The sequence below is a fragment of the Sorex araneus genome, chromosome X (genome assembly GCF_027595985.1).
Source record: "Sorex araneus isolate mSorAra2 chromosome X, mSorAra2.pri, whole genome shotgun sequence".
Classification (NCBI taxonomy): Eukaryota; Metazoa; Chordata; class Mammalia; order Eulipotyphla; family Soricidae; genus Sorex; species Sorex araneus.
The window spans coordinates 346,865,321-346,883,547 of NC_073313.1; the positions used below are offsets into that span (position 1 = coordinate 346,865,321).

General features: G+C 51.7%; 1 protein-coding gene across 7 annotated transcripts in view; it reads left to right on the forward strand.

The window, feature by feature from the left end:
- The window catches only part of LPIN1 (lipin 1), a 158,187-nt gene that overhangs the window by 135,556 nt on the left and 4,404 nt on the right, over positions 1 to 18,227 (forward strand). For all 7 annotated transcript variants that reach the window (XM_055120998.1, XM_055121000.1, XM_055120999.1 and 4 more), the window contains 5 exons: positions 1,898 to 2,046; positions 2,479 to 2,565; positions 13,064 to 13,216; positions 15,515 to 15,629; positions 16,408 to 16,511. In XM_055120998.1, the coding sequence (XP_054976973.1) occupies positions 1,898 to 2,046; positions 2,479 to 2,565; positions 13,064 to 13,216; positions 15,515 to 15,629; positions 16,408 to 16,511 (608 nt within the window). The remainder of the gene's footprint in view (positions 1 to 1,897; positions 2,047 to 2,478; positions 2,566 to 13,063; positions 13,217 to 15,514; positions 15,630 to 16,407; positions 16,512 to 18,227) is intronic.

The following is an 18,227-nucleotide window of genomic DNA, read 5'->3' on the forward strand; positions in this document are numbered from 1 at the left end:
GCCTTAGGCCCAGGAGTGCCCCTGCTGCTGCAGAGTCTCTCAGACCACAGAGGGGACCCCAAGTCAGGCAGCCACTAGGCCTGCACTGGCGCGTCCTGACTGAGAGCTTAAAATCCACCAGAACCAAATTTGGCTCTCTGCGTGTGTTTGCAATTGGGGGGTCGAGACATGTGCCTCTGGGCCCGCCATGTATCCGAGAACTGACCTCTCTCTCACCCACCCCTGCTTGGGGGCGGGGGCACTCTGTTCCCTCAGGTGTCAGTCAGACTACCCCTGTGTCCCTTCATCTCTGGTCGTGGGTCAGTGGTGATGCCTGTTCCGGAGCTCTGGTTTCTTAGAACCAAGCCCGTAACCGGTTTTTGGTTTTGGTGTTTGGTTTGGGGGCCACTCTTGGTTGCGGTGCATTCAGGGATCAGGCTTGGCGGGGCTCAAGGGGACCAGGTGGGGTGCTGGGGCCCAAACCCGGGTCGACCAAGGCAAGCGTCCTACCCCACTGTACCCTCACTCCAACCTGCCTGCCCTGTTTGAACCCCGGCTAATAAACGCCTCCAGAAGCAGCAAGGCGAGCCTGCCCCTGAAGAGCGAGTGCCCTGCAGAGCCTGATGAGCTGCCTCCCAGGCAGGCCGGGGAAGGCCCGGGGGTGAGGGTCTCCACCCCCAGGAAGGACCCTCTCCTCCAGGGCAGACACCTGGTGCTGTGGAGCGAGGGCCACAGATGGTATTAAAAAAAAAACTGGTAAAATACAACAATCTTCACACTGTTTCCTCTGAGGAAATTTTTCTGTAGCATTTTCAGAGGTTTTTCATTACACAATACAAAATACATTATTTCAGTTTTTCTGTGGGGTGGAAGTTGGAGTTTGGGATGGAAACATCTGAAATGTGGTAGGAAGGTGTAATGGTGGTGGGATTGGTGTCTGAATATTAAATGTAATCGAATATTGTGAACTACTTTATAAAATGAAAAGAATAAAAAAGAGGTACAATCTTCCAGGCATAAAATAAGCATGCCTAGGAAATATCACATACAACCTGGCACTAGAATCACTGCAGTATTAAAAATTTGTAGTTTTCTAAAAAAAGTGCTATATTTTTGATAACCATTGTACAATATATATATATATATGTACACATGAATCTAAAATTATATATGACTATTACACTCCACTGGGAAAGAAAAGAACCATAGCAAAGGGTTTTCAAAGGTAATGTGGTTAATATGAATAATTAAATAACTGTATTCTTAGGTTGCATTTTCCCTCACCAGTCAAAAAATCAAATCTATTAACATTAAACAGATGAAAGGTTTTTTTTTTTTTCTTTTTGGCTCACACCCGGCGATGCACAGGGGTTACTCTTGGCTCTGCACTCAGGAATTACTCCTGGCGGTGCTCAGGAGACCGTAGGGGATGCTGGGAATCGAACCCTGGTCAGCAGTGTGCAAGGCAAACGCCCGACCCGCTGTGCTATTGTCCCAGCCCCGGCAAATGAAAGTCTTTGATTAAAAAAAAAAACAACTGCCAGGTGAAGTCCCAAAAAGTGAAAAAATACCCTCATGGCGGGGGGCGGGGGGCGCGCACTAGAGAAATAGTACAGTGGGTCAAGTGCAAGTGCTTGCTTGCCTTGCACACAGCGGACCCCAGTTCAATCCCTGGCACCCAGGTGGTCTTAGCACCCCCAGGAGTGATCCGTGACCACAGAGCCAGGAGTTAGCCCTGAGCTCTGTCGGGTTGACCCAACATTCTGTTTCCTTGACCCCTCTCCTACACACACACACACACACACACACACACACACACATATACACACACACTCACACACACAAATCCTCATCTACTCCCCCAGGGACAAGGGCAGCTGTCTCTCCCCTGGGCAGCCACATGGGTTGTGTTTTCCAGAAAAGCTTGAAGCTGAAGAACGGCCCGAACTCGGTGATCTTCAGCGTCACCACGCAGTACCAGGGCACGTGTCGCTGTGAGGGCACCATCTACCTGTGGGACTGGGACGATAAAGTCGTCATCTCAGACATCGACGGCACCATCACCAGGTAGGCCCGTCTGGTAGGGCCGGGGAGAGCCCGAGCCCCACACGGACCCCTGGCCCACTCCTCAGGCCTGTGGTGCTTGGGGGTGGGGGGGGGATCTTTGTCCCCATGAATGCCAGATTCACAGGGAGGCCTCGGTGCTGTTTTCCCACTGGGGTGTCGAGGCCCCTGGGTCCTGCTGGTCCTTGGGGACAGCACCTTTCTGAAGCAGGGCCTTCCGTTTGCAAGAAAGGGCTTTGGCAGATGTCCTTTGGCTGGTTAACGTATTCCTCCTGGGACATTTTTACTCTGTTTTATTCTTACTATCAGAAGTAGATTAGGGGTCTTGTTTGCATTTATTTTTTTTTGGGGGGGGTAACATTGATGGTGCCATGAATTGCAGTGGGCATGTTTTTTCTTTTGCTCCACCCTTTTCTCATCCCTGTCTTTCTTCAGATCAGATACTCTGGGCCACATTTTGCCCACCCTTGGGAAGGATTGGACCCACCAGGGCATTGCCAAGCTCTACCATAAAGTAAGCCAGTAAGTACAGGGGCCCTGGGCATAGACTCTGGAGCCCACCTGATGGCTTCAGACGCTGTTTCTGGGGTATGCGCTGGATTTGCAAAGGGTGGGGGGTTGCCCCATGGCCACTGATGTAGGGTGTGTGTGTGCTGGAATCCTGCATACATGGAGAATCCTGCCAACTATTTTGTTTTTCTTTTTGGGTCACACTAGGTCATACCAGGGGTTATTCCTGGCTCTATGCTTGGGAATTACTCCTGGCAGTGATTGAGGGACCATACGGGATGCCGGGGATTGAACTCAGGTCTGTTGTGTGCAAAGCAGATGCCCTACCTGCTGTACGATATCCCCTCTGGCCCTTCTGCCAACTCTTTTATTTAAAAAAAATTTTTTTTAAGTTAAAAAATTTATTTTCATCAAGTTGTTCACAGTAATGGATTACATTCAATATTTTGACACCAGTCCCACCATCATTACACCCTCCCACAACAATTATTTTGAATTTTCCCGCCACCACTCAAACCTGCTGAACAGGCAGATGCTAGATAATTTATTTTGTATTACTTGTTATAAATAGCATAAGGTGTCATGTGGCCACTCTCGTAGCCGCGCACTCCTAGAATTCTAAAATTTTTACATAGTTAGGTCTGGAGAAATCTGCAGTAAGCTGCTCGATTCCGAGATTCTTTTGTGTGTCTCTGGATCATGGCTGTTAAGGAGCTTAAATAGAGCCGGAGGCAGTCCGTGGGCATGACACCGAGGGTCCCATGGGGACAGGGAGATGAGTGGGACCGGCCCATCCCCTGTCCCTTGAGACCTGGAGTCACTGGACCCGAGTGCATGGCATTACATTGGGTTCTGGAAGTTGGTGGCCGCCGGGATTCTTAGGGCTCCTGCCGGCTCTTAATTGGAATTCAGTGCTCGGGGACAGGAGAGGCAAGGAGGGGAGAACTGAGTCAGCAGGGGGAGAGGGCAGGGGGCAGGCAGCTCTGTGGGCCTGAGTGGGCTTCTCCTTGCTGGCGGGAGGCCCTGGCTGCCATCCTGGCTCCTTCCAGGGAGGGACTGAAGCTCTCTGGACGCAGAGGGAAACTCGAGGCCCCCCCGGTGGGCGCTTGCAGCTGGTCCATGCCGAGTGCGCTCCTCTGGGCTCACACAGTGCAGGTCCCAGTTGTGGTTCCGGCCCGGGAAACAGCCCACAGCCGGCGTCTGGGCCTCCTGCTCTGGGAGCTCCCGGGGAATGGCCAGGCCACGGAACCGCGCTTTAACTGACATTCTCTGCCTTAGAGGGGTTGCTTCCGGCTTGCTCCAGGGCCTGGGACTTGGGCCGGTGCTTCAGTGCCAGGCCTGGTGGTCCCGGGCTCTGCGTGGTGCTTGGGTTGGGGGGGAGGGGATTGGCACTAGGGCTGCAGCAGCTGGCAGGGCTCCCGGGGTGTGAGAGAGGGGCACCACCAGATAGAGCCGCATCCTTCTGCCCTGGGTGGTCGGTCTCCAGCAGCTGTCTCCTGTCTCGTACCTGTGCTGCTTTTATTGTCACTGTCATCCCGTTGCTCATCGATTTGTTTGAGCAGGCACCAGTAACGTCTCTCAGTAATGTCTCTCATTGAGAGACTTATTGTTTTTGTTTTTGGTATATCCAATACACCACGGGTAGCTTGCCAGGCTCTGCTGCGTGGGCTCGATACTCTCGGTAGCTTGCCGGGCTCTCCGATAGGGGCGGAGGAATCGAACTCGGGTCGGCCGCGTTAAAGGAGAAAGCCCAACCGCTGTGCTATTGCTCCAACCCCGCTGCTTTTATTAATTAATTAATTGGCTTTTTGGGTCACACTCAGCAATGCATAGGGGTTACTCCTGGCTTTGTACTCAGGAATTACTCCTGGCGGTGCTCAGGGGACCCTATGGGATGCTGGGAATCAAACCCGGGTCAGCCATGTGCAAGGCAAACACCCTCCCCGCTGTGCTATTGCTCCAGCCCCAGCGCCACTTCGTTAAAGCCTTTTTATCTGGAAAGCAAGTGCTCACTCCCCTCCCTTCTCCACTTTGAGGGAGAGAAGCAAACAGAGCTAAAGTGCTTTGTGCCAGCTCCCAGGCTGCCGGTGGGCAGACCCCACCTCCCCCTCCTGCCAGTGGGCAGACTCCACCTCCCCCTCCTGCTGGTGGGCAGACTCCACCTCCCCCTCCTGCTGGTGGGCAGACCCCACCTCCCCCTCCTGCCAGTGGGCAGACTCCACCTCCCCCTCCTGCTGGTGGGCAGACTCCACCTCCCCCTCCTGCTGGTGGGCAGACCCCACCTCCCCCTTCTGGGCCTGGCCCCTGAGTGGTTGCTTCTGTTCGGGTCTCCCCGGGTTTGGGGACATGGATATTCTTCCCGCTGCCCCCTGACCGGCGCCGAGCACCATCTCCTTCCTCCTAAGGCTCTGACCACGCCCACTTCTCAGCCTGGACCTGCCTCAGGACCACAACCAGGGAGTGCCAGGGTGGGAAGCCTGGCCGTGGGTCCCCAGCTCACGCCTGCGTCTGACCCTCGGGTGCAGGGAGGAAGTGTGGGGTGGAACTCCTCAACCATTCCCAGCCTCTGGGCTCGGGGGACCAGCCACTGCCCTGCCCTCTGGTCACGCGTGTCCTCTGCATGTCCCTGACAGGTGCTGAGATGATGACAGGGTCCTCCTGGACCTTCAGCGCTGTGGCGTGGGGTGGCTGTGGCAGGACCTTCTAGCCAACCGGGATTCAAGCTTCTGATTGATTCTCACACTCTCGATTTTACTTTTTCTAGAATAGACTTTTGTATTTTTGGGTGGGGTGGAGTGGGAAGCGTCACTCCTGGCAATGCTCAGGGGCTGTTGATGACAGTGCTCAGGCTACTCCTGATTCTGTGCTCAGGTGTCACTCCTGGTAGTGCTCCGGGCACCACATATGCAATCTCAGGGATGGAATCCAGCTTGGCCTCATGCCTCTTCCTCCTGCACTGTTTCTCCAGCTCTGGATTTCATCTCTAAAAAGTTGTGAAAATAGGGTGAAAAGTTGTGAAAATAGGGGCCAGAGAAATAGTACAGCAGGACGGAGGCTTGCCTTGCGTATAGCCGACCTGGGTTTGATCCCCAGCACCCCACAGGGTCCCCTGAGTACCACTAGGAGTTATCTCTGAGCTCAGGGTAAGCCCCGAGCACAGCTGGGTGTGGCCCAAACCTCCTCCTCCCCAAAATATAAAAGTTGTTGTGCCTGAGCCTCTCACACTGATGTTTCATTGAGACAGGACCCCCATCTGCTAGTGACCCTGAATACAGCCATGCGGGTGTATGTGAGTCTCTCCCCTGAGGCTTGTATAGGGACCCAGCGGTCCGCTCTGCATTTCTCAGTGGTCTTCCCAGGACCTCAGAGACCCAGGACAGGAGTACATGCTTTTATCTTTTTCATTCTTTTGTTTGTTTTTGGGCCACAGCCGGTGGTGCTCAGGGCTTAGCCCCGGCTCTGTGCTGAGGGGTCACTTCTGGCCGTACATGAGGACAAATGCCCTACCCACTGTACTATCTCTGGCCTCATCTTTCTTTTTTTTTTAAATTTTGTTTTCATAAAGTCGTTCACATTAATTGATTACACTCAGTATTCAACACCAATCCCACCATTATTACACCTTCCCACCACTATTATTATGAATTTTTCTACCACTATTCAAGCTTTCCTGCCAGGGGCAGATGCTAGATAATTTATTTTCTATTGCAGCGGTAGGGCATTCGCCTTTCACCTGGCCGACCCATGTTCGATTCCTCCGCCCCTCTCACAGAGCCCGGCAAGCTACCGAGAGTATTGTGCCCACACGCCAAAGCCTGGCAAGCTACCCATGGCGTATTGGATATTCCAAAAACAGTAACAGTGTCTCACAATGAGAGATGTTACTGGTGCCTGCTCGAACAAATCGATGAGCAACAGGATGACAGTGACAGTGACATCATGAATATCTTGAGAGATTGCACGTCCGCGAAAGCACCTGCATGCTTCTGGAATTCTAAAATTGCAAATAGTTGGGGTCCAGAGACGTCTCTGTAGGGAGCTAATGCATTGTGAGATTCATTTGGGAGTCTCTTGATCAAGGTCGGTGAGGCAGATCGTGGGTGTGACAGCCAGGACCCCAAGCTGGTGGGGAGACAGGAAGATCCTGTCTCTGCTGCTGGCATATGGCCTGGAGTCTTAGCCCCTGAACCCTCGTACCTGGGTTTTGCTTCTGGAAGCTCGTAGCCATCGAGGTTTCATCCGGAGTGGGCACAGAGGGCACACCTGCTCCCTCTGAGGTGCCCCGGTGGAACTGACTCAGAAGGGGTCTGGCGAGGTCTCCGGCGAGCTGCTGTCTTCTGGGATTCACTGCTGTGTCTCTGGATCAGGGCCGTTGATGCACTGAGATGGCGCCGGGAGGCAGTTCCTGGGCGTGGCAGCCACAACCCCAAGTGGGCGGGGAGCTGGGAAGGGCCAGCCCCTCTCCCCTGCCTGGCCTTAACTTAAAATAGGGATCACACCTAGTGGTGCTGGCTGCCTCTGCGGGGCACAGCCGTGGGCATGGCACTGCTCAGGACCACCAGGGCTCCCCCTGGCACATGCTTGGGTAGGGTGGGGGCGTATGCATTGCCAGCGACTCTCCATGCACGCTTACCTGCCCACTTTCGCGGTTGCCTGGATTCTCTTAAAAATACCAGAGAGGCAAAGACTCGAGACATCTTAAAGGACAGAGGTCTTGCCTTCTCCGTCTCTTCCACGCTTGGTTGTCTTGCACAACACACTCCCCTAGCCCCCGCCCCCCACACACCAGCGCGGCGTGTTCGTTTGTAATCTATCTGTCCCTTTCACTGCATGCAGGGTTGACCTCATTCTCTCTGAAGGCTGCACAAAAGCCCCAATTCTGGGTAGACACACATCACCTCCCGAGCCCTTGCAGGTGGTATTTATTTCGAAGACACCCGCGGGCAAGGACTGCTGTCCCGTCCAGTTCGGGAGAAGCAGGGCTGGCTTGGAGAGGCCCACTTCGAGGTTTGCTCCGTATTGCCAGGCTGTCCACTGCAGAGACTCCCGGCTCCGTGCTCTTCTGAAGGGTGGGGTGCAGACCTTCCCCTCCACGACCTCACCGCAGCTGCCTCTCATTCAGGGGCAGAGGAGGCCGCTGGGCTGCCTCTGCTCTCCGGACCCTCAGCATTGCATCTAGCTTTAGATGAAAGAGATCCTCATGGGTCAGGATGCTGAGTTGTTCACAGTCTGACTCATTTTTTTTGGCTTTTGGAGCATAGATCTATTCTTGCCCTTGTGCTAACATCAGAATTAAAAGAAGGCATAGTTGCAGTGATGAGATGAATATATATATATATATATATATATATATATATATATATATTTTTCCCCCTTTTAATCTTGATTTCTGTGTCTCCTTGGATTTTCCCAAAAAAGGTGTCTTCTTCAAACAGTGGTTAGTTTACCCTGCAACGGTTGATCGTAATTTCCTTTGATTTCGAGCATGTTTCCCAGAGGTGCAGTATGTACAGCATTTGGGGGTGGGTACTTCCTGTTTGTTCACTTAAAGAGGGTAGATTGTTGGTGGGAAGGGTGCAGAGTGGCACTGAATGATTTTTTCTTTTTTAACGGAGAAAGTGGTGGTAGGAATCTGTTGGCAAGGATCCGAGTAGCACTGACTGCTTCTGGTCTTGTTGTTTTCCTTTGGGGCCACACCCAGCAGTGCTCAGGGCTTACTCCTGGCTCTGCACTCAGAGGTCACTCCTGGCGGTGCTCTGGGAACTAAGCGGGTTGCCACGGATCAAAACTGGTTGACTGCATGCAAGGGAAACACCCTACCCTCTGGACTATTGCTCTGGCTTCTGGTATTTTCTTTTTTTTTTTTTTTCCATTTTGGGGCCACAGCCAGTGGTGCTGAGGACTTACTCCTGGCTCTGTGCTCAGGGAATCACTGCTGGAGGTGCTTGGGGGATTACCTGTGTGGGGTGCTGAGGATGAACTCTGTCAGTTGCAGGCAAGGCGAATGCCCTACCCACAGGACTTTCGTTCTGGCCGACTTTTGGTATTTTTATTTGGGTTGAGAGGAAGAAGTTTGACATTTGTATGTTCTTTGAGGTGAGTGTGTGTCATCTGGCACCCAGACAATTAGGCCAGTGACGATCAGGCCTCCCGTGTCACCGACTGGCACACAGATCAAGGGCACCTTCCTCAGTGCGCCTCTTCCCCCTCTCTCTGCTTCATTTCAGCCTCTCCCCAGCCCTCTTGCGGGGCAGCTGCGCTCCCGATCCACCTCCCCCCCCCCGCCCCCACATTTGTTCCCCCTTTGCTCCTCTGGTGGCCTTGCCTGGCTTGCCTTCACCTTTGATTTTTTCTTTTCTTTCTTTCTTTTTTTTTTAAATTTTATTGAATCATTGTGAGATGCAGTTACAAAGCTTTTATGTTTGAGATTCAGCCATAAAATGGTTGAACACCCATCCTCTATCAGTGCACATTTTCTACCACCAGTGTTTCCAGTATCCTCCCCACCCCCGCCCCATCCCAGTCCTCACTCTGCCTCAATGGCAGACAATTTTCCCAATGCTCACTGTCTACTTTTGGGTATTGTGTTTTTTCTGAATTTTCCCACCACCTTCCACCATTCAAGCCTGCCTGCTAGGGGCAGATGCTTGTTAACACACTGTAACACTGTCTTCTCATTGTTCATTGATTTGCTTGAGCAGGCACTAGGAATGTCTCCATTGTGAGACTTGTTGTTACTGTTTTTGGCATATTGAATACTCACTGGTAGCTTGCAAGGCTCTGCTGTGCAGGCGGGATGCTCTCAGTAGCTGGCGGGGCTCTCCGAGAGGGACGGAGGAATCGAACCTGGGTCGGCTGCTTGCAAGCTAGACAATCTATTTTCCATTGCTTATTTTGAATATCATGAGAGTTTGTGTGGCCGCGTTGTGACTGCATGCTTTTGGGATCCTAGATTGTAGATAGTTGGGTTCCAGAGACATCTCTGCAGGGTTCTAATCTATTTTGGGACTCAATTGGGAGTCTCTGGGCCAGGGCTGTTGGTGTGCCAAGATGGCACCCAGTGGAAGCTTGTGCGTGTGACAGCTAGGCTGCAGAGCAGGTAGGGAGCCGGGGAGGGACAGCCCAGCACCTCTGCTGCTATGCGGCCTGGAGATTTAGTCCTGGTACCCGCAGACCTAGGCCTTGCTTGTGGAAGCTCTTGGATGCCGGGATTCCATCTGGAGTAGGTGGGGAAGACAGCACCTGCTCTGGGGTGCTCCGGTGAAATTAGCTTGATATGGGGCCCAGAGGGATCTCCGGTGCTGTGGTGCCGGCCGGGACTGGTTGCTACATCTCTGGACCAGGGCTGTTTCACCTCTGATTTTTGCCTGTGGTGCACAGCCCAGGTGCCCAGGCCTCACAAAGTCGAGTTCAAAGCTCTGGCTCTCAGAAATCTGCCCGGGGCTGGACGTGATGTGAGGCTGTCATAGCTGACCACTGGTGAACCCCTTCCTGGCAGTGTCCCCCACCAGCCTCTGCTGTCTCCTCCAAGTGAGAGGCGGCATCTGCGGGGAGATGGAGGGACCTAGGACTGACACTGGCCGTAAATCACGGATCTCCCAAACCGTGGTCAGTTGGCTGAGTCCTTTCTAGTGGTTTCTGGAGTCCCAAGATGAAGCCCCTGGCCTTTCATTTTGGACTGATCTCATTCCCCACCTGGCGCCCCTGGAATTGGGCCCCACCTAAATGTTATTCCCTGTGTTACGGGTTTGTCCCAGGGAAAACCCAGAGCCCAGCCGCGCTGACAGCTCGTGGCCTGAAAACAATAGAAGTTGAGGGCACTTCTGTTTATTCTCTTGCCAGATGTAATGGCTCGTTTGAATATGGTTGGCCTGTAAGAAATTACCTCTGAGGCTGATTGTTACCTTGTTCCCAGAGAGGTTGTAAAGACTTGCCTGGTTATTGATTCGAAAAAGCTTCCATAAAAGTTATTGATCAAAATGAACCGTGACCAACCTGTGGAGGCCCTGGACAGCTCTGTGCACAGCTCAGCGTCCACGCTCATTCAGCGTTTGTGGAACATTAGACTTGGCCACACGGTGGCCATCCGTTCCCCACGGACCCACCCTCCCTGCTCTCCTCGCCCAGCTGGTGTTTCCTCAACTAGGAACGCAGGAAATCACAGGCCTGGAGAGATATTGCAAGGGCTTATGCCTTCCATGTGCAGGAATCTATTTTGAAGCCTGGTACCTCCTGGCCCACCCTGAGCATGGCTGGTTGTGGCCCAGGTGGTCCCGGAACCCCAGTGCTCGAGCAGCACCACCCAGGTGCCAGGCTGCAGCATTGAACCTCCTGGCGGCTTGGTCTACTATTCCCGTGAGTGATCCCTAGAGTCCCCGAATACTGCTTGGGAGAACCCCCACCCCAAATCAAAAGGAGGTAAAAGGAGGAAGCTAGACTCGATGCCCCGTAGGTAGGTCACTGACAGCCCCGTGATGCCCTGCTGCCCAAGAATAGCTGACAGGAGAAAGAAACTCTAGTCTGTGGACACAGTGGTACATACACAGATCCGTGTGGGGTGGGGGGCTGCCCTCCAGCAAGGGTTATAGCGCAGAGAAGAGTCGGTCCTCTGGAACAGCGGGGACGGGGCAGGAGGGAGGCCGAGGTCACAGACCACAGACGGGAGCAGAGGGGGAAGGATCTGCAGTAGTTGTGGTGTGCGGGGTCTCAGGCCAGGACCCGGCGTCCAGATTTTGGCCATTGTGATTTAGCGCTGCTGCAATGCTCATTGGAGCCCTGCTTGCACTTAATTTCTGAACTGAGTTTTTGGGCCCCTGGGGGAGGTGCCCAGAGGTGGGGATGCAGGGTCAGTTTGTGTTTGAAGAGCTGATGTCCTCTCACGGTCGACAGGGTTCCTTTTCCCCACCCACACCCACACCAATGCTGGCTTTTCATTCCTAGTCATATGTGCCATTCTCGTGTGAGGTGATAACTCACTGTTGTCTTACTTTGCATTTCCCAGATGCCACTGATGCTGGGCACTTTTTTCACATACTTCTTAGCCGTCTGTGTGTCTTCTTTGAGGTTGTTCCTGTTTATCTTGTCTCCCTGTTTTTTTTTCTTTTTTTGATAGGGCTGATTGTTCTTATTAATTTTTGCCAGTGATATACCTTGGAAATGAACCCTTTGTCAAATGTGGGGTGGGCAAATATGTCACCCCAGTTTGCGGGTATAAAAATCTATGTTATTGTAGGGCTAGAGTGATAGTACAGCAGGTAGGTTGTTTGCCTTGCACGCAGCCAACCCGGGTTCAATTCCTAGCATCCCATATGGTTCCCCGTGTACTGCCAGGAGTAATTCCTGAGTACAGAGACAGGAGTAACCCCTGAGCATCGCCGGGTGTGACCCCCAAAGCAAATATATGTATGTATATATGTATGTATATATATGTTACTGTATGACACTATTAATGCTTGATGTGCATTTCAAGCATGGGGTGGGGGAGGTGTCCCCCAGGAGTGAGGCTGGGGTGGTGATGAAACCTGTTTGGAAGGGGAGGGCTGCTGGAACAGGAGGGTCAGAGGAAGGGGTGATGCTCTATGAGAATACAGGCGGTGTTGGCTGGATGTGTGAAGGTGGCATCTTAGGTGACGTTAGGACATGATGAAAAGGAAAAGCAATCTCCGTGGGTAGATTGAAGGTGGGGAGGTAAGAGTTAAATTAGGGTCAGTGCAGACCCAAGTGCTTCCAGGAAGGAGTTTTCTATAAAGGGGAATGGAAATAGCCTTTGATCTGGAAAGGTAAAACCTAAGGGCTTGGTGATGGAGCTAAGATAGTACAGCAGGTTTGGAGCTTGCCTTGCAAGTGGCTGACTCAGGTTCTGTGCCCAGCACCCATTATGGTACCCCCGAGTCCACCAGGAGTGACCACGGAGCACAGAGCCGGAATAAATCCTGAGAATTGCTAGATGTGGCCCCCCAGACAAAAAAAAAGCAAAATCTAAGGGGCTGTGGAGGGATAGTGTGTGTGTGTGTGTGTGTGTGTGTGTGTGTGTGTGTGTGTGTGTGTGTGTGTATGTGTTAGGATGAGCAGTGTAATTGCGCACTGGCAGGAATTATCCACGGAGGGGATCAACTTGCTGGTCCTTGTGTGTTGTGGGGTTAGACCTTTGTGGGTGTTGGCTGGCCCTCCTTAGGAGCGGGGACTGGGTGTATGGACAGGTGGGTGCTAGTAGGTGGGCATTTGGATGCATTGAACCTCAGTTTCCCTAGGAGCAAAAGAGGCGGGAAACACCCCCTCCCCCGAGGATGTTCCCAAGATGATGAGCAGAGCAAGGGCTCAGTAACTTAGAGAGTGACAGGAAACCGCATTTGGGCGTGTTTCGTGATTGAAAATAAGATTTTTTTTAAAAGGGTGTTCACTTGGGGTCCTGCAACTACGCTCTTCTTCACCCAGTGGCCCAGGGGTTGTGCGCCAACGAAGACCCATTTTCCGGGACCATCCAGGGTGAACTTTCTGTCTCTCCTTTCAGAAATGGATACAAGTTTCTCTACTGTTCAGCGCGTGCCATCGGGATGGCGGACATGACGAGGGGCTATTTGCACTGGGTCAACGAGAGGGGCACGGTGCTGCCCCAGGGGCCCCTGCTTCTGAGCCCAAGCAGCCTCTTCTCTGCCTTGCACAGGTATGGTGCTAAGTCCATGTCGGGGGCTTGGTTCTGTGCGGGTGCAGGGGACCTAGGGGGCTGTGTCCATGTGCAGAGCAGATGGGGGCAGGTACCCGGTGCTGCGTGTGGGGGACCTGACACTGCCTGCCTGCGGGGGCCTCTTGCACAGCTAGAACGCGGGACTGCTCCTCTCAAGCCAGCGTCCACAGTGGGCTCCACAGGGGTGCCAGAAACAGGGTTCTCGGATGCAGGAGGAACCGTTCCCTCCCCCCGCGCCCCATCCCCCCTCATCAGCCACACAGTCTGGCCTTGTTTTGTGGGAGTCAATCTCCCCGTTTGCACATGCTAGGTAAAGCTGGTGTGGTGGCTGGCGCAGTGTCCCTGGGGTTCCTAGAGCTGTGTGGATTTCAGTTTGCAAATGAAAGCCAGATTGTCTGTAGGTGTGTCTGGAAGCTATTGTGACTGCAGCAAGCTCCTCATTAGCATATGCTAAGTACTAAGTCTTTGTTCTAGAAAGGCCTCTCAAAGTCATTTTGGCTTTGTTTGCTTTTGTTCTGGGGCAGTGTCCAGGGCTTACTCCTTGCTCTGCACCCAGGGGTCACTCCTAAAGAGCCCTGGGAACCACATGGGTTGCCATGGATCCAACCTGGCTTAGTCACATGCAAGGCAAACCCCCTACCTGCTGTACTGCTGCTCTGGCCCCATTTATTTATTTTTTTTTGGTCTTTTTTCTTCTTCCAAATTTTATTTTATTAAAGCACTCAGAGAAGTTTTCCGTAGTTAGATTTTTGACGTAGTGTCTGATCAGAGTGTCACTAAAGACACTGTCTGAGGAGTCACTGCTGTTTTTGACTTAGGTGTTACTATTTTTGCTCACTGAGCTTGGTGGGCGTCTACGTATTTCCCCCACTGGTTTTCTAGTGCTCTTGTTGTACTGGAGGTGAGTCTTTGTAGTTACTCACCCCTCCCCCAGAAGGTACTGAGGGATTAAGCTCAGAGAGTGCTCTCTATGTTCTCTGCCCATCCTCAGAATAACAGGAAGAATAGCTGTGAGCAACATGTGTCATTTGCTAAGTAGCTATATTGTGCGGCCACAGCAGCGGCCGCCTGCTTCAGGAGCTCTGGTGTGAGCCCTTGATATGGCGCTGGTTGGGTGTGGAGGCTTCTCGGGCCTACCAGTAGGAAGAGATTCTGCCTCCCGTTTTGGAATAGGCCAGTGATGTCAGCCAGAGGCAAACCTCTCCTGGGGATGGTGGAGCAGCGAGCTGAAGGTCAGTCAGGAGCTGTGGTGTGGGTCTTTGGTACTGTGCAAGTCAGGTGTGGAGGCTGCTGGGACCCACCCAGCAGGGACAAGTCGGGCCTCCCATTCTTCAGTAGGCCCCATGATACAAGCCTGTCTGGGATGATGGAGCAGCAAGCAGAAGGCCCGCCCTGACAATTTTTATTGAGATCATTTTATTTCTCCTCTTACCTGTCAGTCTGTTATTTTATCTTAGTTGTTTATTTCTTTAGTGAAGCAGATAGTTTTTATGGGATAAAACTTACTGAGAGACACGAGGGGAGAGAAAGAAAAGAGATTTGTGTTCAAGAGAGAACACGGGCTTCTCCGGAATGGAAAAGGCAAAAGAGGCATAGTGAGCGACGTGGCCAAGGATGAACATGGACTTGAAGAGCAAGCCTTTTGTTTGGTTTTTAGGTATGAAGTAGCAGTTCTGGAATAAAACTTATCATGCTTTGCCACAGCCCGTTTGCATCTATGGATTCATTTAGAATTTTTGCACTCACAGTCTCACATGAGGCTGACCACACCTGGTTCTTGCTTTCCTTCTTTTAGGTTATTTTGAGGTGTTTGCTAGACTCCAAGAATGAGATTTTGAGGTGTTCTTTCTCTATCTCTCTCCGTGTGTGTGTGTGTGTGTGTGTGTGTGTGTGTATGTGTGTGTGTGTGTGTGTGAGAGAGAGAGAGAGAGAGAGAGAGAGAGAGAGAGAGAGAGTGTATTGGTCGTGGTATCCCTCTCTCTCTCACTCTTATCTCTCTGTGTCTCTGTGTGTATATCTCTCTCGCTGTGTCTCTGTGTGCCTGGCTGACTGGTGGTGGTCTGGGGTGAAATCCCTCTCCTGAGTGTCTTCCTTGAGGATGGATTTGAAAGCTGGCATCGCCTGCCTGATGCTCTTCTGGGGGGACTCAGCTGACTCATGCACATTTCCCTTCGGAGACATGAACGTGCCAGGGCATCTTTGACAGTTAAAAATAGACTAGTGCTAAGAAGCTTTGCCTCTCATGCTGATCCATTCTTTATTTATTTGTCTTAACAGAGAAGTGATTGAAAAGAAGCCAGAAAAGTTTAAAGTCCAGTGTTTGACAGACATCAAAAACCTGTTTTTCCCCAATACAGAGCCCTTTTATGCTGCTTTTGGAAACCGGCCGGCTGTAAGTAGCAGAGGGGGGGTATATAAGGGCTCTTGACACTCCAGCCTCTGCCCTGTCCAGAGGACACTGAAAGGCTGGCCTCCACTGTCCACAAGGTCAGAGTCTCTTCCCCTGAGAAAGTTCTGGCCCAGGGCTGCCTGCCTGCCCGCCCGGAAAGGCAAGCTTACTGTCAATTATTTCATGGCCTCTTGTTTTCTTTGAAGATTGGCTAGTGGGTTTCAGTGAGAAGCTTGACAGATCAGACTGCAGCCTTCACATTCCAAATGATTCGCTGGTATATGAAGCAGGAACATTGAAAAGGGTCGGACTCTGCCTGGCAGCAGCTGCCAAACTTGTCCTTAGCAAATCGGTGAATCAGGCTCCTCCTGTTTCAAGAGGATTGTCAGATAGGGTGATAGCATGCCCTAAGGTTTGCTTTCCAATTTTTCTGGAAAGTTCAGCATTCTGAAAACTGTTAAACTAGGGGCTGACGTTCCAGGAAGAAAATTTCCCTGCTTTTGAAGATCATCTCTGAGGACGTGATTGGGAGAACAGAAGGGTTAACCAAATTACAGGGGACATGGTGGGTTGTGGATTCTCTGACTCAGTTTCTGAGCAGATGAGGGAGCTGTTGCTCAGAGAGGGCACCAGATTGAATCTTTCACGTCCAGTGGTGTTCTTTGTCTATACCACTTGGATCAGTGACCCCGGGTTTGTGAAAATTTTGTAGTGTTGAATTAGTGTGTATTTCCTACAGGCTTTGTTTCACTAATAAATTCTTTGTCTTTGCCAAATACAGGATGTGTATTCATATAAGCAAGTAGGAGTGTCTTTGAACAGAATCTTCACCGTCAACCCCAAAGGAGAACTTGTACAGGAACACGCAAAGACCAACATTTCCTCGTGAGTACCCAGCATGTCTGCAAGCCCTGTATTTTAACGGAGGCTGCTGCTGCTATTGTTGGATGCATCTTGAAATAATGTTTTATGGCTGAGGGCAGTATTTTGGAATTAAAAAATTCCTTTGTCCCTAAGTTAGTTTTTAATTCCTACTAAGAAAAAAAAATTTTTTTTTTTAAGTCCTCGTATTTTGTCCCAAACTTGATGTTTTACAGTTTAAACTAAACCAAATCCCCGCTGGGTGAAAAGTTGAAACAAGTGTTTGATTCTGTGACTGAATAGAATGGAAAGGACTTGAAAACTGGTGGTTTGGACTTGCCCAGTTGGGGTTAAAAGTCTAGAACATGAACTAGGAATGTAGCAAAACTGAAATGTGACATGAAACAGTACTTCAGTTCCTCTGTAAGGTGACAGGTGTTTTGGCTCACACCCAGAACACTGGTAATAGTGCCCTAAGTGGAAGTACTACTGGTTAAGTGCAGAATTCCTGGGAGTGTGGTGGGAACCCATGCTCTGATTCTGTGGGCTGAATGGGATTGTTTTATGGAGGGGCCTCCCGATTGGCTGTGGAATGGCTTTCTCCCTGTCTTGCTTTGGTCTCATCACTTCCTAGTATGAAGGTGACGCGGTTCCCCTCCATATTGGGGTCTTTGCTTGCTGGGTAACATCAGTCCAGGTAGACAGCTGTCCCTTTTGCTCATCTTTACTGAGGTGGCCTTTCTGGGTCTGTGCCAACCTGGGAAGGAGCCTCTGGCCTGAGCACCTGCAGGGGGTTAGGAGGTGATCTCACGGTGTCCTGGGTATTGCTTTTCTCCAAGCATCTCCTTGGTTGGAGGAAAGTTGGAATGTAGGATTCTGCCAGCATAGGTCTTCACATTATGAAATAATTCTTTTTCTTTTCTTTTTTTTTTTTTTTTGCTTTTTGGGTCACACCTGGCGATGCACAGGGGTTACTTCTGGCTCATGCACTCAGGAATTATTCCTGGCGGTGCTCAGGGGACCATATGGGATGCTGGGAATTGAATCCGGGTCGGCCGCGTGCAAGGCAAACGTCCTACCCGCTGTGCTATCACTCCAGCCCCTACAAATTAATTCTTATGCCCACTGGAATCCCATCCAGCACACACAGGGCAGTTCCAGGCCAGAGAGAACCTGGGCCCTGTCCAGGTAGCTGCTTCCTTGCATGCTCGACCCAGCTCGGCTTTCAGAGGGCAGGATGGAGCCAGAATAATGGTGGCCAATGGCAAAGTCCTTGCTTAAACCTTTCCTGGCAGTTTCTTTCCTCTCCACCCACGTGCCCCCTGGTCACCCTTCAGCGCATCACTGTCCTCTCTCCATTTTCATTCACCTGCACAGCACCTTTGGGGGAAGAGGTTTTTCTCGGCCAGAAGATCAAGTAGATAAACTCCTTTCCCTGCTGGTGACACCGCCCAGAAATAGCCAAGACGACTGTTCGGCAACCACCCAGGGCCAAGACTTAGCATGATTGTGTAGAGAGGGAGTGTTGCATCTTGGGAGTGTTTGCTTGGAAGGCTGCCGAGGGGACCCCACTCACCGAGATGCAGGTCAGGCTGCACGCACCGCGTGTGCTGTCCCCACCCTGGGAGGCATCTTTGGGGACCACCAACTGTGCTGAGGATAGCGGTTGCTGGCCCCAGCTGGGAGCTGGGAGAGTTCCCAGAGGAGAGGACTGTCCTTCCCCAAGGGAGCACTTGCTTT